The sequence below is a fragment of the Arvicanthis niloticus genome, chromosome 5 (genome assembly GCF_011762505.2).
Source record: "Arvicanthis niloticus isolate mArvNil1 chromosome 5, mArvNil1.pat.X, whole genome shotgun sequence".
In the NCBI taxonomy this organism is placed as follows: Eukaryota; Metazoa; Chordata; class Mammalia; order Rodentia; family Muridae; genus Arvicanthis; species Arvicanthis niloticus.
In genome coordinates, this window is record NC_047662.1 from 102,136,057 (window position 1) to 102,159,332 (window position 23,276).

Consider the following 23,276-nt stretch of genomic DNA (forward strand, 5'->3'; position numbering starts at 1 on the left):
TGCATACATATATCAGGTAAGTGCCTATTTCCCTAGGAGATCAGAAGAAGGCATTAATATCCCTAGAACTAGAGTTCTGGGTAGCTATAAATCACTATGTAGATTCTGGGAACTGAATCCATATCTTCCGTAAACCCAGCAAGCATTCTTTGTTGTTGTTGTTTTCAAGACAGGGTTTCTCTGGGTATCCTTGGCCATCCTGGACCCCCCTCTGTAGACCAGTTTCTGCCTCCCCATGCTGCATGACAAGTGCTCTTAACTGTTGAACCATCTTTCCAGTCTTTTCTGCCCTAATTCTTTATCTTCAGACTAACTGAAAACCAGGATTTGCTAACTTTCTTATTAATGAATTTTAATGAATATTTCATAAGCATGTTCTTTTGCGATTTAGTAGTACAGACCCTTGCAATCACAGACATAGAAAATAAGTTGTAGTGTTTGAAAATTGAATGAGGATGTTGCCCATTCTATTGATCTCTTTTTGGAAATTTGATTGTATTTGATTTCTATTTCTAAACTGAGGAAAGTATTTCAGAGAAAATTAAAACAAATAATACATCACCTAAAAGAAAATGAATGCACCCAACATGGCTTTCTTGGGGCTGGAGAGATGGCTTGTTGGCTATGAGCATGAACTATTCTCTAGAGGACCTGAGTTCAGTTTCCAGAGCTCTTCTATGGTAATTCACAGTGGTATATAACTCCAGCTCCATGGATGAACTTACACACACACACACACACACACACACACACACACACACACACAGATCGGGGGATGAAGGAAGAGAGTGTCAGGTCCCTCTGACTGGAGTTATACACGATTTTTCATGGGCATTTTAGGGTGCATTTCTTGGGTATTATAAAAACTCAACAGTACTGTCTTTTTTAATAAGAAGAAATCGACGGGAAAGAACTTTCTCAAATTGTTTACTAGGGACTTGTCCTATTCTGGTAAAGGTATACCCAAATACCTTTATGTATTGCCATTTCTTTAGATTCCTTACATATAAATTTGGCAATGTGTTGGGTCAGCCTTTATTTTGAGTCAGTGTTTCATGTAGCCCTGGTGGCCTTGAACTTGCTATGTAAGCAAGGAAGGATGACTTTGAACTCGTGATAGTTTTGCCTCAGCATCCCATGTGTATCTTATAAAGCATGCATCACTATGCCTGGTGGTTGTTGTTGTTCATGTGTATAGTGTGTGTGTGTGTGTGTGTGTGTGTGTGTGTGTGTGTGTGTGAGAGAGAGAGAGAGAGAGAGAGAGAGAGAGAGAGAGAGAGACTGAGACTAGGCTGGTCTGGAATTTACTATATAGGATAGATTGACCTCAGACTCAAGGCATTCTTAAGTGCTGGGATGACAGTGTGAGCCACCATGCCTTTAATATTTAATTATTTAAAATTTGTTTTTTAAATTTTATTAATTCATTTTTCAGTGAGTGTTTTGCTTGAATATATATATGTGCTGGGTGGCAGAGGATGTCAGAATAGGGTGTTGGATTTTCTGAAATTAGTGTTGTAAGTTGCAGATGGTTGAGATCACCATGTGGGTGCTGAGAACTGAACCTTGGTTTTCTTCAAGAGCAACAAATACTCTTAACTGCTGAAACAATTCTCCGGCTCCATCACCAGCTTTGTATGGAACATAGAAATTCTGTAACAGGCCTGAGCTGAATCTTTGTTTTTGTCAAAGAGCAGGTACTAGCTAGTAAGTTAGGGGCTGAACATAGTTAAAAGTACTTAAAAAGTTCTTGTTAACAGGGTCGTGATTGTGAAGGAAATGGAGCAGAGGAAGATTGTTTTGGAATTCTAACTGGTTATAGGACATTGTGTGGGTCATAGTTTCCTCTATGCTGTTTGCCATGGGTCTTACCTGACATCTGCAGCTTTGTGGCTAATGACTAACCAACAGCAATGACAGTCTTCCCATACTAACTGTGGTCGAGGCAACAGTGCAAACATTGTAGGGTGGCCAACAGCCAGAGTGTTTCACGAGCTGTGTCTGCAGGCAAACATATTTCTGTGACAGGGTTTCTGAAACAAAATTGGTACTTTGAAAAGGTATTTATTTGAATATCCATATTTTTAAAGATTTTTTTCTCATGTAAGTGCATGGAGCTTTGACTGCACTTAGGAGTGGGAAAGGGCAGTCTGAGACATGAGAAAGCTGGAGCTGGTTTGGGGGTCCCCTGGCCTGTGATCGGACGGGGACCATGAGGATCTCTCTTGAACGTCTAGACAGAGAAGAGCAGAGAATGGTCAGGGGTCTGGGGAGCTCCGGCTTGTCTCACAGGGGATGATTGTCCTTGGCTTGGCAGTGGTTGTCGTTGTGGCTGGGAGAGTAGAGAGGCCTGTTCTATAAGGGATTAGGCTGCGGCTCTGTAGGTGAAGGCCTTCTCCATGGCTCCCCATAAAAACACAGTTCATGGTTCTAAAGAGTTTATTGTCAAGGCGGAAAATGTATGCATGAAGCTATACCCCACTTCTCAGGGTGGGCCTGAGATTAAATACCTATTGCAGGGAGGAGTGTCTAGGAAGGGAAGCTCATTGGCTAAGCCCTCCTGGCCTGCCTCATTAGCATGGGAGACTCTGTCTTGAGCCTAGTGACCCTCAAACACATTTCTTTGTGAGAGAAACAGGACACATGTTCCAAATCAGGAGTCTGGCAGGGAGCTGGGAGTTGCCTTAGGTGTGTGTCCACCGAGTCTCCTGGACTGTGCCTCACCAAACTGCTGTCATGGCTTTACGTCCCACAAATGGGAAAGAAATAAAACGCAAGTTTTGAAAGCTGTGACCACTCAGTGATTGTAGACTCTACTTTTTGATAGACTTCATGGGAGACTGTAGGAGGGAAGAAGAAGAATTTTGGAAGAGAAAGCTCAGAAAACAAAGAAAACAGAGAGAAGAGGACGGAGAGAGAAGCAAGTCGTGGACGGGGAAACAACAACCGCAAGGGAAGAGGTGGCAACCGAGGCCGAGAGTGTGAGTGTAGCTTTCTCATAGCTGTTCTCACACACCCGAAGGCTGAGAGAACAGCCTAGAGAGCGACTGAAACCCACTGGCGACATCAGTGTCTCTATCAGTCACTCCCACTTGACACTGTGTCACACAGGGCAGTCTGTAAGGTCTTGTGCCAACCTGGGCTGCAGGTTGTTCATTCTTGTCCTTTCAGACTGGTTACAGTGCAAGCAAGCTGGGAGCAGGGTGGGTATAGGTTCATTCGTATGAAGCTGTTTTTCTTCCCCTACAGATATTCATGGTTTAGACATGTCTAGGCGTGTCTTCAATCCTAGGTAGAGGCACATGGGTTCCTGTGAGTTTTGAGGCCATGTAGATTCACATAGTAAGATCCAGACCAGCCAGGGTTACATAGTGAGACCCTATCACCCATCACCTCCCTACTCCCCCCCCCACTCCCCCACTCCCCCCCCACCCTCCCCCCCAAAAAAGTAAAGGAGACAGATTCAGAAGGCAGAATTTTTTGAACAGTTTCCTTTGGATCCATATTTTGACACCATTTTACTTGGAACAGCCCAGGAAGCAACTTGTTGCTGTGTAGGGAGTACTTTTGGCAACCTATAGTAATGAAAAAACAGAGTTTTCAAACAGCTCCTAGCTAGGTGATGTCCGTGATCCTAGAATTTGCATAATCCTAGAATTTGAGAGCCTTTAGCAGAAAAATTGTGAGTTCCAAGCCAACCTAAGCTACACTGTAAAATCTTGTCTCAAAGAACTCCCCCATATTTTTCCCCTAGCTCTTATGAAACTAATTACACTTGCAATATATATCTTGAGCTGGCTTTAACTAAGATTCTCCTTCATCCAGCAGTGAAATTACAGATACCCACTACTATCCCTCACTCTAAATTAAAAAAAAAAAATACATATTTTATTTACTGTTTGTGTGTGGGTGCACATGTCATGGAGTACATGTGAGGATCTGAGAACAATTTTGGGGATGACTTTTCTCTTCATTTGGGTCAGGTCATCAGGAGCCCTTATGAGAAATAAAGTATTTTATGCAATAGAAATGCATAATTTGGTGCTGGGGATTGAATCAAGGGCCTTTGCTTGAACTTTTACATGGCCACATTATAGCCCTTATATAATACTTGGTTTTTATTTTTTTGAGACAGGATCTTACTATGTGGCCTTGGCTGGCCTTAGGCCTAGAGCTTTGTCAGCCCTTGACACCTATGTGCTGGGATTAAAAGGATGGGCCACCACACCTGTCTTAAAGTTTATTAATGTTACCTAGAGTTTATACCTGTGAGAAAGTTCAGAAACAGGTGAGGATTATAGGAAGGGCTATGATAAAAGTACTGCAGAAGACTCCTAGCTCATGTGAGCTAAGCAGGAACTAAAAAGTGGAGTAAATGATATTAATACCTCTTGACCAGTTTTTGTATTGTATGGAGCCATTGGAACTAGTGTGAATATGAGAAACAGAAGTCTGCACTTGCCTTTTCTCCTAGAATGCTAAAGAGCCTGTCCCTTACACTTTACCTTTTGTTAAGGAATATGTTCTGTGATGTTTACAGCATTGTTTTGTAATAAGTGTTGGTTTTGTTGTTGTTATTTAAAGAAAATTTATTTTATATGACAGTACATCTAGACAGAAAGTAAAATTACCTCCCTCTCTCTCCCTTTCTCTCTCTCTTTCTCTTTATTTCTCTCTCTTTCTCTCTCTCTCTCTCTTTCTCTTTCTCTCTTTCTTTTCTTTTCTTTCTTTCTGGTCTCTTTATGCAGATTGACTGTCTTGGAGCTTGATACACTAACCAGAGTGGCCTCACAGAGGTCCTGTCTCTGTTCTGAGTGTTGTGATTAAAAGCATGTACCACCAGGCTCAGCACCATGTTTGTTTGGTGGGTTTTTTTTTTTTTTTTTTTTTTGGTTTTTCGAGACAGGGTTTCTCTGTGTAGCCCTGGCTGTCCTGGAACTCACTCTGTAGACCAGGCTGGCCTCGAACTCAGAAATCCACCTGCCTCTGCCTTTCAAGTGCTGGGATCAAAGGCATGCGCCACCACTCCCCAGCTATCACCATGTTATTTTGATTTTATTTTTTATTCTGTGATTTCTTTTGGTACCATTCCATATTTTGTTTCACACCTCCCTGCCTTTCTTTTCTCTTTGTCTTTTTGTTCTAAACACTAAATCTGATTTCTGTTGTCCATCTGGCCTTGAACTCAAGGGTTTGTCTTGGGTTTGCCATTCTAGTGTTGGATAAGTCTTTGGTCACATGCTTCCAGTTTTGTGCTACTCATTTTAATCTTTTTGACTTTTTTTTTTTTTTTTTTTTTTGGCTTTTGAGACAGGTCTCCCTCCATATGTAGCCCTCATTAGAATTTAGACCATGCTGGCCTTGAATTTGTGGGATTAGAAGAGAGTGTTGAGTTTTTGACTCTTTCTGTGCATTTTGTTCTTGGTAAGAGGTTTGAAAATGAAAAGTTGACATGTCTGCTTTTTCCTCTTTAGTCAAAGGTGAAGAGAACGGGATTGATTGCAGCCAGGGAGACAAGCCTGCGGAGCGAGGCAAGCGAGCCCGAGGCAGAGGTGAGGGAGGAGAAGGGCCAGGCCAGCAGCTGCTGCCCTGGGATGAGTGGAAATACATTATGAACAAATGTTCTCTAAGATGGCTGTGAAGGAACCATTCAGATTATGCTGGGTTCTTTTGTTTTTACATTTTGTTTTGGTTTTGTTATTTATTTTTGGTAATGAAGGTTGCCTGTCATTGGTAAGAATGTATTCCACCACTGAGCCACACTTCAGATCCTGGATTATGTCACTTTGAACAATCCTTTTGGTTATTTTCAGATGAATTGTGAAAAACAGTTTTATAATTAATTATAGTGGTGTACAGATGTAATCCTAGCACTTGGGAAGCAGAGGCAGAGGTATGAACAGTTCTGATATACATAGTTACACTACCAACAGTGCAAGGATAGCTTATTATTTATTTGGGGGTTTGGGCTTTTTTGGTTTTGTTTTGTTTTGTTTTCAGTACAGGGTTTCTCCTTTGTCTTGGAAATTGCTCTGTAGACGAGACTGGCATCCAGTTCAGAGATCTGCTTCCCGATTGCTGGTATTAAAGGCATGCACCACCATTGCCAAGGCATAATTTGTTTATATTTTAAAATGTTTTATGTGTATGAATGTTTTGCCTGCATGTATCTGTGTGCCATGTATATGCAATGCCTGTGGTGGTCAGAAGAGGGCGTCAGATGCCCCTGAGAAAGTGGTGAGCTGCCATGTGGGTGCTGGGAATGGAACTCAGGTCGTCTGGTAGAGAAACCAGTGCTCTTAACCACTTTGCCATTTCTCCAGTGTTTGTATTTTTGGGGGGGTGATAGTGGGGGGAAGGCTCATACTGTAGTCTGTGATGGTTGAGAAGTCACCCTGTAGCCCAGATGGGCCTGATACTCTGCTTCATTTAATCATTCAATAATATAGACATAAAAAATACAACTATATATTACAATTGTGGGTTTTTTTTTTTTTTTTTTTAAAGGATTTGGACGTGGCAGGGGCAGAGGGACAGGAAGGTTCTCCGCTCAAAGTATGGGGTAAGTCACAGCCATCCTATTCCTAGTTGTTCTAGTTTATCTGCCTCTGACCTGTCTATAATTAATCCCAATTAGAGGTTATTGTACTTTTGGAAGGTTTTCTAACAATAATAAAAATAGTGTTTTGGTGCAGTAGATGCCAAGTCAGGATTGAAGCCTCTACACTGCTGGCAGTTTGCTTGGATAACTATTGGTGTGGTAGATGGGCTTCACACTGGTGTGACATCATCCTTCTCTAACAGCTACTAAAATGTCTGCAGACACCACATGTTCCCTAGGGAGTGGGCCTATGTGCATAATGCTATGTCCTCAGCTACCTAGTTTAAAGCCACTGCACAGGTGCTGCTCAACCTAGGTGTTCTACATGAAATGTTTATGTAAAAATGACAGCTTTTGTCCTGAGTGGTAGGAGTAAAGGCTGAGCATTCTAGGTAGGTGTTATAATTAGCTACTATTATTTCTAGGTTTTCATGCATGGCAAGATAAGCTGAATATGGAACCCTAGCCTTTAAACTGGTAGCATCTCTGTTTACCGTGTTCTTCAGTGTACAGTGTAATGTGAATTTAGCCTGTCAGTCCAGGTCCTTTACCTCTGAACCATCTCACTAGCCCTTTTAGTGATAATACAATGAAGTGTGAACAAAACATTTCTTTAGCTGTATCCATAGATGAGGAATAGAATTCTATTCAAATCCACAGGTGAGGGTGCTGGATAAATGGTTCATCAGCTAATGGCACTTGCTGCTATTGGAGAGGATTTGGGTTTGGTTCCAGCACCCAGGCCTTACATCATGTCTTAGAATCATTTGTAACCCCAGTTCCAGAGAATCAGATACACTCTGCTGGACTCTGTGGGCAGGGAGCATTCACATGGTGCATATATGTACATGTAGAAAAAGTGTTCATACACAGAAAATAATAAGAATCTTAAAAATCTTTTGGTGTAATGACAGACCCTTCCTTAATCCCAAGACTAAGGCAAGAGACCAGCACATTTGTGAGCTCAAGGCTAGCTTAGTCTACATAGCAAGTTTCAGGACAATCCAAGCTTCAATTCTGACAGAAAGGGAAGGAGACATGTTCACTCTTGATGTGTTAGTTCTTGTTGGGACTTTTAAAAAATATGTAATTTTATATGTGGACCTGAGTGTATATTTGTGAACCATGGGCATGAAGGTGTCTGTGAGAGGTTTCCTAGGCACTGGAGTTCCAGGCAGTTTTGAGCTTTCAAGTGGGTGCTGGGTATGGAGCCTGCCTCCAAGTCCTGCAAGAGCAGCAAATGCTCTTAAACACTTTAACCCTTCTCTCCAGTCTCTTCATTGGAATTTTTCAATGGTATTCTTTCTAGGCTGGAAAGGCTTCCAGGTCTTCATAACTTTGTAGGATGCCAAAGACCATATTGTAGAAACTTGAAGGCCATTTAAATGAGAATGGGTAGATGATCCTGAAGTAACTTTTGTGGAAGATGTGTAAGCTTTGCTGGAGATGTAGTTGATAGAGTGCCTCCCTAGCACAGGAAAAAAAAAGTTCAATCCCCAGCATACCATAAAAATGGTATAGGAGTATTATTAGGAGATATCCACTAGAGAATACCACTTTGACACAGTTCAAGCCAATAGAAACTTTTATTAGTAACTACTCTAATAAAAGACAGAGTTGCCGGGCGGTGGTGGCGGATGCCTTTAATCCCAGCACTTGGGAGGCAGAGGCAGTCGGATTTCTGAGTTCGAGGCCAGCCTGGTCTACAGAGTGAGTTCCAGGACAGCCAGGGCTACACAGAGAAACCCTGTCTCGGAAACAAAACAAACAAAACAAAAGACAGAGTTGTTGCCCTAAGCATTTCTCAGAATGGGCTTTTAATCACAAAACCTACATTCCTGGGTTCACACACTTCAGTTAGTCAGAAGTGGAACTACAGAAGCCAAAGAGCAAGGTCAGTATATTTAGGGACTTTCCCCAAAGCAAAATGGGCTAGGTCTGTGTTCTACTTTTGACAGGTGGTGCTGACTGTGTGCTGGGTTCAAGGCCTGAATGGTCCTTTCGGTATGGTTTCCCTTGTGTTAAGGTCTGGAGTCCAGTTACAGTATCAGAAGTTCAAGGTCATCGTTAGTTACATAGTTTACAGGCAGCCTGCGATACATGAAACATACCCTATCTTCAAGAATGATAAGGCTCATGTCTTTAATCTTAGTATGTGGGAGGTAGAGGCAGGCATATTTATATGTGAGTTTGAGGCTTGCAAAGGTCCTTCTTACTAAGACTTAAGTTCTGAACCTGGGACTTTTAGGTGTAGAAGGAAAGTGTGCTGTAGCACATGGGAAGCATCCACACTAGATAAAACAATTTTGTATGAGGCTGGTAGGGGTGTCAAAAGCCTTTAAGCTCAGCATTTGGGGAGAGGGGATAGGCAGATCTCTGTACGTTTAAGGCCACTCCTGGCTTACAATATTCAGTTTTAATACAGCCAGGGCTACATTGAAAGACTGTGTCTAAAAACAAAATAAAACAGAATAACCCAAACAAATAAAGATCTTCATTATAGGTGCAAAAAGTGTTTAAAAAATACCTACATCACAGTGGCTTAAGGAGTTAGCCATTATCCAATATTAGGAGGGAGAAATCTTTCATGGCAGCTCTTTGAAGGGACTTGAGCTTATTTGGTTTTGAATATTTTCTTTTATTTATTATTATTATCATTGTTGTTGTTATTTAGAAACAGAGTCTGTCCATGTAGCTTTGGCTGTCTTGATGTTTGCTATATGGACCAGACTGGCCTGGACTCTGAGATCTGCCTCTCTCTGCCTCCTCAATGCTGGCAAAGTCTGATATATTTTTTTACAGTTTATTTTGTAATTTTGATGCTTGCTTTAGTTGCTTGTTTCTTTACTTCAACCCCTCCCCAGGACATTCAATCCTGCAGACTATTCAGAGTCTATGTCTACAGATGGCTGCGGGACAAAGTTGGTAGTTTGGGAAGCTACTCAGAACGGTACAGATGAGGGACCTGGTAAGTGGTTTTTTTGTTTTGTTTTTGTTAAAAGTCTTTGTTCTATGTCTGTTTTTGAGAAATAGTCTCATTGTAGCTTAAGCTGGTCTTGAATTTTCAGTGATCCTCTTGTTTCAAATTGTAGCAGTCTTGGATTTCAAGACTCATCTTGAGAGGTGGGATTGGTTGGGGGGTGGGTATGCGGACAGCTTGTGCTCCTGTCTGTCTGTCTTTATGTCTCTTGGTGAAGGAGTGCATGGGAGTTTGGGTGCTTGTAGAGATGAGATGAGGGTGCCAAATTCCTAGGGCAGTAGTTTCAGGTATCATGACCTATCTGACATGGATGCTGGGAACTGAGTGCAGGGCCTCTGGAAGAGAAGCAAGCATCCAAAACTGCTGAGCCATCTCTTGAGCCCCTAGAGCTGGTTTTAAAATTGTTATTTGAGTATGGTGGGTCATGGCTGTAATTCCCCGAATTGGGGGGTCTGTAATAGCAGGATTGCAGTGAGTTCATAGCCAGTCTGGACTGTGGAGTGAGACCTTGTTTAAAGAAATGTTTTATGTTCTTATGTAAGCATGCTGGATGGAGAACACTCCAATTCCTTTTAGTTAGGTGTTACCTTCAAAGCCTCTCAATGGAAAATCTCATTGACAAGGAGGTGTAGTGCCTCCTATCTATAATTCCTACACCTGGGAGGTTGAGAGAGGAGGGATCACTGTGAGTTAAGAGGCCATGGAGTTACAGTAAAGTACAGTACCAAGCCAACGTGGACAAGAAAAATAATAATCCTATCTAGAAAAGTAATGATCTCATTGATGGTTGCTCTACCTCATCCCTCACTGTGAATAAGAGGCAGCATATATAAATTCACACTGGTGATTCAGTATTTTATATGTGCTGTTTTATACATGTGCAGAATTTGTGAGGAAACCACTTCAAGTTTATAGCAGCTCACCTTCCTTCTGTAATAGTAACTTTTATTCTCCAGTTGTCTCTGAAGCTCACTGCCTCGGTCTGCTAACCTAGGCCAAGAATGTTTTTAGTCTCAGACTTGCTGCTGAATAAGCTCACCCTTTCTAGCTTTTTCTGAAGTTTTGTTGGCTGGTTTAATTTAGCTTTTTTGGCTCAAATTCCTCTCCACGCTGATTCAAATCTGTCTTCTCTCCCGACTTCTGACTGCATTGCTCTGCTTGGCCTCAAACTAACTCTAGCAGTCTGTCCTAATCTGGCTCCTTCTTATTTGCTGGCTTCTTCTGTCTTCTGTGTCTAGCTTGTTCTTTCTTGAATCTGTTTCTGTAACCTGAACCTCTCTCCCTCTGCAGTGTTCTCTCATGTTGCCACTTTCCTCTCTCTCCTCCTGAGAGTTGGGCATATACTATTCTGTCAAATCTTTCTCTGATTGTCACTTTATCTGCCTCTCAGATATCAGTTTTAAACTTGGGTGCTTCCTTCTACTGACTTTACCTTCACTGTTTAGGGTTAAGGGTGTGTCTGTATTCTAGTTAGAGGGATGAAAGGTGTTAAGGGCGGAGCCATACCATTTTACTGGCTTTTGTTGTCTGATTGATTTGTTTTCTGGCAGAATCTTATCTAGGCTGTCTTTGAATTCACTGGGTAACCATTTCTTATAAAAGAAAGATAAATTGATATCAATAGCTTTGAAGTCCTGTGTGCTTTTGTTAATATTAACAAGCTATTAGAAAGTAGAGTATAGTAAGACAAAAATGATAATAACCATGGAACAGTAGAGGGTTTGCTCACCATACACACAGCCCTGGGTTCAATCCCTGGTACCTCCTGATCAAACAAACAGAAAACAACAAATGTCAAGGAATAAGTTTATTGGTAACATGAGATCAACAAACTTCAATCTAGAAAAATATATAAACAATATTGGGTGAAATAGAAATGACATGGAACACTTTTTTAAAAAAGTTTATTCGTGAGTGATCTTTCTGCCTTTACGTGTCTGTGCACCACATGCATGCCTGGAGCCCGCAGGTCCAGTGAGGTGTTGATCCCTAGAGACTTGAGTTGCAGCAGGTTGTGAACACAGTATGGGTGCCAAGAATTGAATCTGTGTCCTCTGCAAGAGTAGTAAGTGCTCTTAGCCACTGCATGAATTTTTTAGCTCCAAAGAACACATTTTAAACGCTATTACAATTTGAATTTTAACTGACTCCTATCTTTGAATTTAGTAATCTATAGTAATCCTTCTCATAAACTTCAAATTACAAAACTCAGATGCCAGCCTGGTCATGAGATCCTGACTCAGAAGAAAAGATTTACTAATAAGTAATTTATTTGTTTTGGGGGTGTATGTGGGGGAGGGCGTGCTTTTTTTAAAGTTTGTTATTTTTAAGGACTAACTCTATAGTCAAGCTAGTCTGAAACTCGTACTGTGGCGTAGGCCAGTCTGAAGCTCATGGGAAGTCTTCTGCCTTAGCTCCTTTAGCTGTGTATTTATTACTCACTTTTAGGTGTTATTTATTTTTTTTTACACTTTTTTTTTTTTTTTTTTGCATGTGTGTGTGTGTGAACATGTAGGTATTCTTATGGAGAGCAAAAGAGAGCTTACGAGTCAGTTCTTTTTACCGTGTGGATCCTGGTGTCATCAAATTCAGTTTTATAAAGGTTGGCAGCAAGCAAGGACCTTTATCTGCTAAGCCATCTTGCTGACCTATTGAGTTTTAATTTATAGCAAAATTTAATCATTTTTAGTGGCAGAGCAAGTTGAATTTTAATAAATGCATACAGAATTGTAGCCACAATTAAAATTGTGATGGTATTTTTCTAGTAGTAATAGGTAATTACAGAATGAATAAAAATGGATCATAATTTTAAAACCCTAGCATCTTTTATAGCTGGGGATGTAGCTCTGTAGTAGAGTGTGTTCTTCCCATGTGCGAGGCCCTGGGATGTAATCCTAGCATTGAAGAGGAGAAACATCAGTACCGAACGTGAACATTTGTGGAGAATATGCAACAGTTTTTCTTTGTAGATGACCCAAAACTGAGGACCATGTTGAGAGTTGGAACTCACATGCCGCAGTACAGCTTGCCCAGCACGTTGATGGGTGGTGATATAGACAGCTCTAGCACAGGTCAGACGTCAGATCTCAGCAGGCGTTCGCATTCATTCTAAAAACCATATAGAACAGTATTTACAGTGGTTCGAATGATTGTGAAGAAACAAACAAGAACTCAAGAACTTAATCTCAAGTTACAGTTATTAGGCAGTGTGCAGCTAGTAGAAGTGTAAACAGACAGATTGACAGTATATTCTACCGGGAATCAAGAGTCTCCTGTTTAGCTGATGGGGGCAAAGATTTGCTATTTCAGTGTTATTCATTACAGTGAATGCAGCCTAGCAATTCTAAGTGAGAAAATGGTCCCAAGCGAGGCCTGTACACATTCACAAAGAAGACAGCAAATCTTATTGAGTCATCAGGAATTTCGGGCTGTGTTTTTGTGCTCATGGCTGCGGGTTCTTGTGCCCATGTGCAGAAACCAGAACTTGGTACCATGTGTCTTAGCCACGTGCTTTCTACCTTTTGATTTCCCCCCTCATTTTATGAGGGAGTGGGAGTATGTACACACACGCATTGGAGGTCAGAAGCCTTTCCACCAGTGGATTCCAGGAGTGTACTCAGGACATCAGGCTCACAGCAAGTACATGGTTTAATGTATGAATCCAGCACAGTAAGACATTTAACAGTTAGAACCAATTCAATGAAATACAAATTATCATAAGTATTATATGAGTGTCATTGATGTTTTGTTTCTGGAATTTTCCATTTAATGGTTTTGGGCCTTGCCCCTCCATGAGGAAGGACTGCTGTAATACATTAACTGTATTTAGTGGGCTGATCAAATTTTCTTGTTTTCATATGCTAAAAACTTACCTTTTATTTTGATTGGCAGAAGGGCTGACAAAGCCTCACAGTGTATCTCAGGAGCTGCCAAATAAAAGTTCTTATGGACTTAAAGGTATGAAGAATGTTTTGTTTTGAAATTTTGCAAAGTTAAGTATTGTACAGAACGGAATATATATATATATGTATATCTATCATTCATTGGTAGGCTGTTCACATAGACTTCCCAAGGTCTAGGTTTTACCCGAGTGCTACATAAGGAGGTGTGGTCCATTGGTACAGGTTGAGCGGAGTTTGAGGCCAGCCTCAAAAGAAAAGAAACCAAGTTTTGAGCCTTCTGGGTAACAGCACAGGTCCCCAATCCTCATGAGTTTGATCCTGGGGACCCGTAAGATGGAGTGAACGGACCCTTACAAGTTGCTTGCACACTGCAGGCAGAGGCAGGTGGGTCTCTTCAAGTGCAAGGCCAGCCTGGTCTCCAGAGGGAGTTCTGGGATAGCCAAGATCCCATCTCAAAACAACAACAACAAAAAAGAAAGAGGGAAAGGACAGGTGAAGGGAGGAGGAAGGAGACTCCTGTCAAAAACAAGCATATGTTTACATTGTTCTTTGTGTACACACACAAACACACACCAACACACCAACCAACCAACCTAGCTTATGAATGGATGAGACTCACACTATGGTTGTATTATTTGGCTTTGACAACTAATCTACTTTTCTAACTGCTGGTTTGGCTACTTGCCCAATGGTATGCCCTAGATACTTACTGTTTCTCCTGGCGGGTGCTCATGGTCCATCTCCCCTCATGGCAGCTTCATCCTTCTTCCCAAGTCCTCCTCCTTCCACTCTCTGCAGCCCCACCAGAAAACTCAAAACCTGCCTACATCTGATCCCTCCAATAATTGTCTATACCATTTTTATTTAACCAGTAATTTTAAATTAAGGAACAAGGTTTGCACAACAAAATGTGGTAAATGTGAGGATGCACTCACAGGCAAGTATCTCTTTGATCTTTGGGTACTGAATTTGGCATTATACTATATAGCAACAGAGCAAAGTCTCAACAGTTCTTATCTGTCCCATGGTCTCCCTCTCACTCATGCCTCCTGGGCTTTAGTTTCTGAAGTACTGGGCCTGAACCCAGAGCATTGTATCTACTCTGTAAATACTAGCCAACTGTATTCTCAGCCTGCTCAGCCCTACACATACTGTTGCAGGCTGCAAAGGGTGTCCTCAAAGTTATCCCATATGCTTTAGGGTCTAGGACAACATTTCTGAAATTCAGTTGTTTGCATGAAATTCTAACTATAAAATTTGAGTGTTCTAGACTTGCTAAGAATTTGAGCTCACCTTGTTCCATAGCCAACAAGGGGCATTTTTATGCTGCTGGGCGTATGGCAGACTACTACAACAAGTGCTTCTGGCTTTCCCCTGCATTTCCTGATGGAGCAATTATGGTGTTCAGCTTTCCTGCCTACAGCTATTAGTACACATTATGTCTTTGCGCTTGGAAACCAATTCAAGTTTCTTACCTGATTATGCATGGCCTCATTTGTGTGAATTCTAGACCTAGAACAGGATGGCATTTATGGCACGAGATGTGAACTCTGCAGGAAGCCATGTGGTACTGCTAATACTTATTAATCTTGCTCTCTAAATCTGATGGTCAGATTTAGATCTGACTTAATCTTCGTATCAGGCCTGGGGCAGATTTGCATTATAATAGTGTTCCTTTAAACTTTTTATTTTACTTTTATGATAGATAGTTTTATGTTCATGGGGGTGTATCCTGCCCTGGTATTTTATCTTATTTAATTGTTTGCTTATTTTATATTGTTTGAGATAGGCAGGGTCTTACTACATAGTCCTAACTATTCCAGAACTATATGTACCAGGTTGGCCTTGAACTCACAGAGCTCCCTCCTAACTGCTGGGATTAAAGGTGTGTCTCACCGTATTAGAGCATTTAATTTCTAAAAAATATAAATCATAAGGAGTAAAAGTAGAGTTGTGTTTGACTTTGTGCTGTTCTGTTTCTTGTTCCCTGACAGGTGCCTGGAGGAATTCTGTAGAAGAGTGGACAACAGAAGACTGGACTGAAGATGTAAGTCTGGCATCTATTTAGACCTTTCTTCTTCTTCTCTTGTGTCACAGCATCTCTGCTTCACCAAAGGCCCAGACCACTCAGTCAGTTTATTACCATCTTAGCTCTTACCTCCTAGAACATAGGATTCAGATCCATTTCAATTCTTGGTGCCCCTTTAATAGTGGAACCATATATTTTATATTTTTCCTTTCTAAACTTGCTACGCTTGTTCAAAATGCTCTTCATGAGACTTAGCCAGAGAACAAAGTCTCTGCTGGGCTTTTTTCAGACTTCCTTTGTCAATGCAATTAATATAAATCTCTTTATCTTAGACTCTAAAATAGACTCTTGGTTTTTTGAAACAGGGTTTCTCTGTGTAGTCCTGGCTGTCCTGGAACTCACTCTGTAGACCAGGCTGGCCTCGAACTCAGAAATCCACCTGTCTCTGCCTCCCAAGTGCTGGGATTAAAGGCGTGCACCACCACTGCCTGGCTCAAATAGACTCTTTAAGGGCAAAAAGCAGCCATATTCTTCAATTTCACATAATTGAAATTATTTTCTACTGACACCTCTTGGGCCAGGTCTGCACAGTTCATATCATACTCAGCACCAACATCTTCTATATTCCTACTAGGATAGATAGCCCATTGAGCCCAACTTGAAGCATTCCAGAGTCCCAAAATCCACATTCCTCCAAACAAAAGCATGGTCAGGCCTACCACAGCAATAACCCAGTCCCTAGTACCAACTTATGTCCTAGTCAGGGTTTTACTGCTGTGAACAGACACCATGACCAAGGCAACTCTTAGAAGGACAACATTTAATTGGGGCTGGCTTACAGGGTCAGAGGTTCAGTTCATAATCATGAAGGCAGTAGCATCCAGGCAGACACGGTGCAGGCAGAGTGGAGAGTTCTACATCTTCATCTGAAGACTGCTAGGAGAAGACTTCCAGGCAGCTAAGATGAAAGTCTTAAAGCCCACAGCCACAGTGACACACTTCCAACAAGGCCACACCTCCTAATAGTGCCATCCCCTGGGCCAAGTATATTCACACTATTACAGATGTTTTGCCTGAAAGCATGTCTATATACAACAAATATCCAGTATCAATAGAGGCTAGAAAAGCCATCAGATCCTCTGGTGCTGGAGTTGGTTAACAATGGGTATTAGCAACTGTATTCGTACTGAGAATGAACCTTTAAAAATTAGAAAATAGATTCTAGGCCTGAGCTCCTTAAATTGTGTGTTAGTGAGACCCAGGTTGCAGTTATGTCCCTAAATGTGGGAGCTGTAACACAGGTGACAGGGACCCAAGACTAAATGAGTAGTACACCATGTGGCTTCCGTGCAGCCTTGACTCTGAAACAGATCACAAATACTGGCTTAGGTTAGGGGCTGTCATGGGTCATGAATTGCAGTGTGTTCTGTGAGTACAGTTCTGTTGTTAGACGAACTATAAATGGTTGCCACGAAAATAATGATGTTATTCTCAGCATGGAAACCTCCTTAGGATGTAACTCTGGGGTGTAGTCCTGTTTTAGTTGCTTAGTAGTTCATAGACATTGTTAATTTTGCCTTGAAATTACAACACAATTTTCAACAATTTCTAAAGTGTCCCTAAACATCTGGCATTTTATACTGTATATTTAGATAAGGGTTTTCCAGTATTGATAATTTTAAAATCAGAGCATCCATGAGCTCTGAAAAATGTTGACAATAATAAACCTAAGTCAGAATTTAAACATTTTTTAAAAATATTTATTGGTAGGGAAAGAACTGAGTATTCAAGTGTAGGCCAAGGACATACTTGGAAATTGATGTCTCGGGCACACATGGGCAGGCAAATATTCACATAAAATAAAAAATGAATCTAAATACAATAAGTCTCTGACATTAAAATGAAATAAAGGTTACTAATCAATTGATGAAATAGAAGACACCAAAGCATGAACCTTCCCTAATTCCCTGCTTTTCAGCACTCCCGTTGCTCTTTGATGTTGTCAAAAATGGCTGGCTGAGGCTAGGACGTGGAGGCTGGTCCCTGTCATGTGTGGTCACTCCTGCAGTGTATCGAGCTGAGGCTCCGTTGCCTGGGAGATTCTGTGATAGTTTTGTATGTTTCAGTCTTTTAAACACTCTGGTGACCATGATGATGCCTGAAGGTCTCCAGTCAAACATGCTTTGGTTTTGTATTGTGCAAACAAAGAGTAAAGGTTTTTTTCTCCTAACTTCCATACAGCTTTCTGAAACAAAAGTCTTCACTGCTTCATCTGTTCCAGCAGAGAATCATGTCACACCTGGGCAGAGGTAAAGGGCTTTTGCTGTTTTGGTTTTTGGTTTTTTTGTTTGTTTGTTTGTTTGTTTGTTTGTTTTTTCTTATTTTTTTAGGACAATTATTTACCATTTTATCTCAAATCTTTCTACTTCACTCCTCTATTACCCTTTATCTCCTCTCCCTGTTGTGCTCAGAGCAAGCTTTGTGTCCAGTGGTGATTGGATGACAGCTCTTGTGATTTGTTAGCAGTTTGGTAGAGTTTTGTGATTTGGTAGAGTTTTGTGATTTGGTAGCAGTTTGCTAACCTAATAATAATCCATAGTTGACTGTTTACGTTAGTAAACTTTACCTGCTCTTCAAACAGGCTCTCATTATGTAGCCCAGACTGGACTGGTTCTTAGAATTCTTCCTGCCTCTGCCTCCAGAGTTCTGGGTATATAGTATTATTCTTAGCTAAAGCAATTACTAAAGCAGCAGCAGCACACACGCCTTTAATCCCAGCCCTCAGGAGACAGAGGCAGGTGGATCTCTGTCACTTTCAAGGACTAGTCTAGGAACTTCTAGGTCAGAGGGACTATGTCTCAAAAAAAGAGTAAACTTACTGCATTAAATTCTTTGGTTTCATGCAATTCATGGTTTAGATGCTCTCTACCCTAATTTAAGTGTCATTTTGAATAGGTATATTAGTTATAATATGCTTAAATTTCAGAAAAAGAAGGGCCTTAGAGGTTAGCATGCTTTGTGTGCATGCGTGTGTGCGTGCGTGCATGCAGGTGCATAGAGATTACAGTACAGATATCCCTGTGTTCTTCAGGAAGGCTTTCCATCCTGAAAAATACTGCTTTACATTTGTCCGTTTGTTTCTTTTTGTGTGCTTGTTCGTGCATACATGTTTGTGCATGTGCATTGTGCCTATGTGTCAAACTGCTTTGTGGAAGAAGTTAGACATCAGTGGGCATCTTGTGATATCCAGTTTTCATGTGGGTTTCATAGATCAAACTCAGGTTATCTAGCTTGGCAGGACCTACCTTTATCCAGTGAACCATGTTGCTGGTCCCTGGCCCACTTTTATTTTCTTTCTTTGAGATAAGTTTCTCAGTGACTGGGACCTATTAAGTAGTAAGGCTGGGCTTGCCAGCACAGCTAAGAACTCAAGTGTCTCCTCTTCGTTGCCACCATGCCCTGATTTTTTTTCATACAGAAGTTGGATATCAAAGTCAGATCCTTGTACTTGTAAGGACATCTCTTTACGGACTGAACTATGTATATATGCAGCCCTCAGGATAATAACACTCTTAAAACTATCTTGGATAGTCAGGATTGTAACCCTAGCATTGTAAAGGCTGATTGAGAAGCATCGAGTTTAAAGATAGTTAACACAAATGCATGCATAGCTGAATTCTTTTGTTTCCCCTTCATGATTTTGCTGTGTAGTCTAGGCTTCTCTCCCAGCAGTCCAATTGCCTCAGGTGTGAGTCAGCCAGCCAGGCTTCAGTGAGCATTTACAGGCTACCGTTTCCACAGTCATTTTAAGCACCTTTGAAAATGGTTTTAAAGGTCTATGTGACTAACTCCTACAGCTGTTCTCTGACCTTAGTCCAAGCATGCAGATATACATGCACACACATGTTCTAAAGGTAATTTTAAAGTTGAAATTGTAAATGCTAGAGGGACTAAAGCCCGGGAATATGCAGATATACATGCACACACATGTTCTAAAGGTAATTTTAAAGTTGAAATTGTAAATGCTAGAGGGACTAAAGCCCGGGAATATGTGTATGTGTCTTGAAGTAGACAAGTCTGAATCAAGCTTCTTAAAAACAAACTAAATGAGACAGTTAAGGTCTTTAATATTGGAGAGGAAACTTGCATAGATCTCCATTGCATTTATGACTAAATGAATTTTCTTGTGGCGCGTTAATTTTTTTAAGAAGGTAGTTGAGAGGGCTGGAGAGATGGTTCAGTGGTTAAGAGCAATTGTTTTTGCACAAGACAATGTTAGATTGCCAGCAGTTAAATGGCAACTCATAACTGTCCGTAACTCCAGTTCCAGGTAATCTGCTGTCTCCTTCTGATCTCCATGGGCATGAGGCATGCATGCAAGTGAAATACTCACACATTAAATAAATAAATAAATAAATAAATAAATAAGGAAACATACTGCATTAGTCATGGTGCTGATTACCTTTTAACTTCAGCATTCAGGAAGTAGAGACAGAGGGGCATTCAGCATTCAGGAAGTACAGACAGAGGACGGCTGAGGTACAAAATAAATTTGAGGTCTTGAAACCCTGTATAAAAAAAACCAGTACATCAAGAACAACCTTGTCTTCACAAATTCTCAGCACAACTAATCGGAAGGCACCAGGAACTGCAGACTCAGGTGCTGCCGATGACTGTTGTCCTTAGAGTTTGGCAACTCATTATGATGTGTGTTTGTGTTCATTTGTTATTATTATGTTATGATGTGTATTTGTGTTCACTTGGTTGTTTGAAATAGGGTCTTACCTTGTAATGTTGGCTGTCCTAGAACCTGTGTAGACTATGCTAGCCTTAAACTCGCAGAGATCCACTTGCATCAGCCTCCCAATTGCTAGACTTAAAGGCTTCTGCCATCCCTGCCTGGCTTAGTCCATTCAGTATGGGGTTTTGAGGAGTTCACCTCTTAGCAATAGTCGTCAAGAGTTCTTGGCTCTTATCTTAGTTATTTTCTCATAAATACTAAAATGCTGACAGTAAATTTACATCCTGGAAACAATGATGTGGTGATTTCCAAGCACATATCTGATGATTCCATGTGGAATTTAACTACTGAGTTTCCTGGGCCAAGGTAACAACTTCTTTACTTTTCAATGACCAGTAAACTGGAATGAAGGGTTCCTCATACTAATGGTTTTAAAGATTTGTGTGTGTGTGTGTGTGTGTGTGTGTGTGTGTGTGTGTGTGTGTGTGTGTGTGTGTGTGTTTGGGGTGTAAGGTACGAATGTTGTTGCATGTGAGTGGAGATCAGAGGACAGTTTGTGGCGGTTGGATCTCTCCTTCACTGTGGGATCCCTGAGATTGAATCAGGCTGACAAGTTTTGGTGGATGGTGTCTTTATTCTGTAACCTCACTGTTCCAAACCCTGGGCTTTTTAAAGTTTGCTCATTCATTCATTCATTCATTCATTCATTTATTTGTGAGACAGCGTCTCTCTCAGTATATAGCACTGGCTGTCCTGGAAGTCACTATATAGACCAGAGATCTGCCTGCCTCTGCCTCCTGAATGCTGGGATAAAAGTGTGCCAGCAAGCCCAGCTGTAGCACTTTTTACAGGAGACCCTCCAGTACTGTTACTCACTTGAGTCTTGGAAACTAACCTTTTGGAATAGAACATGCTTTGGTTCTGGTAACATTGCAAGTTTTATAATTACCATATGCAATATACACAACTTGTTTGTGTCACTGGAATACATTGAAAGACGCTGCTCACCAAAGCGTCTCTTTTAATGTATGGAATGGAATACTGGGATATCATGTATTAGAACATTAACTTAGGTTTTAGATTATTAGCCTCAGAGTTGAAATTGGTTTCAGGAGAGTAAAAATGGTTGTTTATTTAAGAAAAAGGACTCTGGCTAGATAGTCAGTATGGGAATAAAGACTGAATGATTAACTGCCCAGGACCTGTCTCACTGGCATGGTGAGAGTTTCGGTTAGAGAGCTGTGTGAGCAAAGGTTTGAGAGGCCTGAGGAGCATCATTCTGGTGACCCTCTTGAGGTCCTGCTCTATGGCTGACTTATTCCTTTATTTGGGGATATTTATTGTGGCCTCATTCTTGTAGGCCATGCTCTCAAACTAGAAGATTAGGTGGTCTTTTGGGCAAGGTCATTGGGCACTATAAGATACTCTGTCGCTAGAGTCTTTGCTAATTTGTAATTCCTTTGTTCTTAAGTATTTTAGGGAGAAAATTATACATGTGTAAATATGTTACAGGACAGAATACAGAATGTATGGATATTTAAAATAAATAAATTTAAGACTTAAACCTCTACTATAGCTTAATGCTTTAGGTCTTAATGTTTTAAGAATATTGATTCACTCTGTTTCAAGAAATTAAAGCTGAGGAGGTCACACACCTTTTTAGTCCTAGCACTGAGAAGGCAGAGATGGCTGGTGTACATAGTGATACTGTCTCAAAGCAAACAAAAATCAAAAGTTCAAAGGGGAAACAAAAGGAAACTGAAGAAATTTGAGTCAGTAATGGTATCTGTAAGCTTTTACAGTTCCTCTCTTTGAATCATTGGGACTTCTCCAATTCCAAAGCACCTTCTAAAGTGCAGTTCACTCTCTGAGTCTGTTACCTGGTTTTGGTGACCAGCTTCTCTCTTAATCTCTCTGAAACTCTGTTATCCAGTGTTTTTGCTTATGAATCTCTAGCTTAAGTTTTGTTTGTCCTGATGTTCAACTGGCTGATGTGACTCGCTCATGACAGCTGATTGCGTTTGTCTTTCATGTGCTTAGCATTGATCTGGTGGCCTTGCTCCACAAGCCTGCTCCTCCCACCCAAGCCGCGGAAGTCAACTCCTTTGAAACGCCCCAGCAGCAGGGCTTTGGCCAAGCTCTTGTCTTCACAAATTCTCAGCACAACAATCAGATGGCACCAGGGACTGCAAACTCCACTTCTGCCAGCTCATATTCTCCTCAGAGTTTGGTAACTCACTTTTATTTCAAGTTGGGTCTTAAGGAATTCACCTATCAGCAACAGTCATCAAGAATTTGTGACTCATATCTTGCCTTTAATTCCTCAAAAATAGTCACATTGTCAGTAGATTTTCACCCAGGAAACAATGATGTGATTTCCAAGCACATATCTGATGATTCCATGTGGAATTTAGCTACTGAGTTTCCTGGCCAAGATAAAAACTGCTTTATGAATTCTTGTCAAAGAATGGTAACTGGGATGATGGCATCCTTTTTATTAGTGAGTTTTAAAAACTTTTTTCACTTGTTTCTATTTCTTGTGGGTGTGCTTGTATGTATGCATGTGTGCAGACCATGTCCCACTTGAAGACAGTAGAGAACAGCTTGTCAGCAGTTCTTACCCTCCTCTGGATCATCTAGGCAGCCTGAGCGATTGTTTTCCCCTTAGATTTTGTTTCGAAGTCTGTGTCTGTACTTAATGTTCTTGCCTGTGTGTTCCTAGTTTGCACTTTTTTACTCTATTTATAAAACATGCTTTTTCTTAAATTGCCAAGTAATATTTTAGAGGACCTTCCATTGGAGTGTTTTCCTTGATGGTGTCACCACAGATGCATGTGACTCTTGGTGTCTTCAGTTCATTAGAAAGAACTCTGGGATTGCTAGTGAAGATGACAGGCAGGTAGGGCTTAGAAGCTTGGAGTGCAGTCTGTGAGGGATATCTGGGGTCTGTTCCAGTCCTAAGTAAATGCAAAAGAAAACCCTTGGTTTTTACTGACTTGTCAGTGTGCATTTCTTCATCAGTG

General features: G+C 41.0%; 1 protein-coding gene and 2 non-coding genes across 5 annotated transcripts in view; all 3 read left to right on the plus strand.

Annotated features, from left to right (window-relative positions):
• Window positions 1–23,276, plus strand: part of Ubap2 (ubiquitin associated protein 2) — an 82,854-nt gene that overhangs the window by 42,013 nt on the left and 17,565 nt on the right. For 2 of the 3 annotated variants that reach the window (XM_076935161.1, XM_034502435.2), the window contains exons 5-12: window positions 2,828–2,981; window positions 5,475–5,552; window positions 6,508–6,562; window positions 9,466–9,569; window positions 13,473–13,538; window positions 15,478–15,530; window positions 17,754–17,821; window positions 22,294–22,483. In XM_076935161.1, the coding sequence (XP_076791276.1) occupies window positions 2,828–2,981; window positions 5,475–5,552; window positions 6,508–6,562; window positions 9,466–9,569; window positions 13,473–13,538; window positions 15,478–15,530; window positions 17,754–17,821; window positions 22,294–22,483 (768 nt within the window). The remainder of the gene's footprint in view (window positions 1–2,827; window positions 2,982–5,474; window positions 5,553–6,507; window positions 6,563–9,465; window positions 9,570–13,472; window positions 13,539–15,477; window positions 15,531–17,753; window positions 17,822–22,293; window positions 22,484–23,276) is intronic. The other variant, XM_076935162.1, reaches the window with a different exon arrangement.
• Window positions 20,535–20,615, plus strand: LOC117709749 (small nucleolar RNA SNORD121A). Its single transcript, XR_004606974.1, has one exon. It is a non-coding gene; the product is annotated as a small nucleolar RNA SNORD121A (small nucleolar RNA).
• Window positions 22,608–22,685, plus strand: LOC117709750 (small nucleolar RNA SNORD121A). Its single transcript, XR_004606975.1, has one exon. It is a non-coding gene; the product is annotated as a small nucleolar RNA SNORD121A (small nucleolar RNA).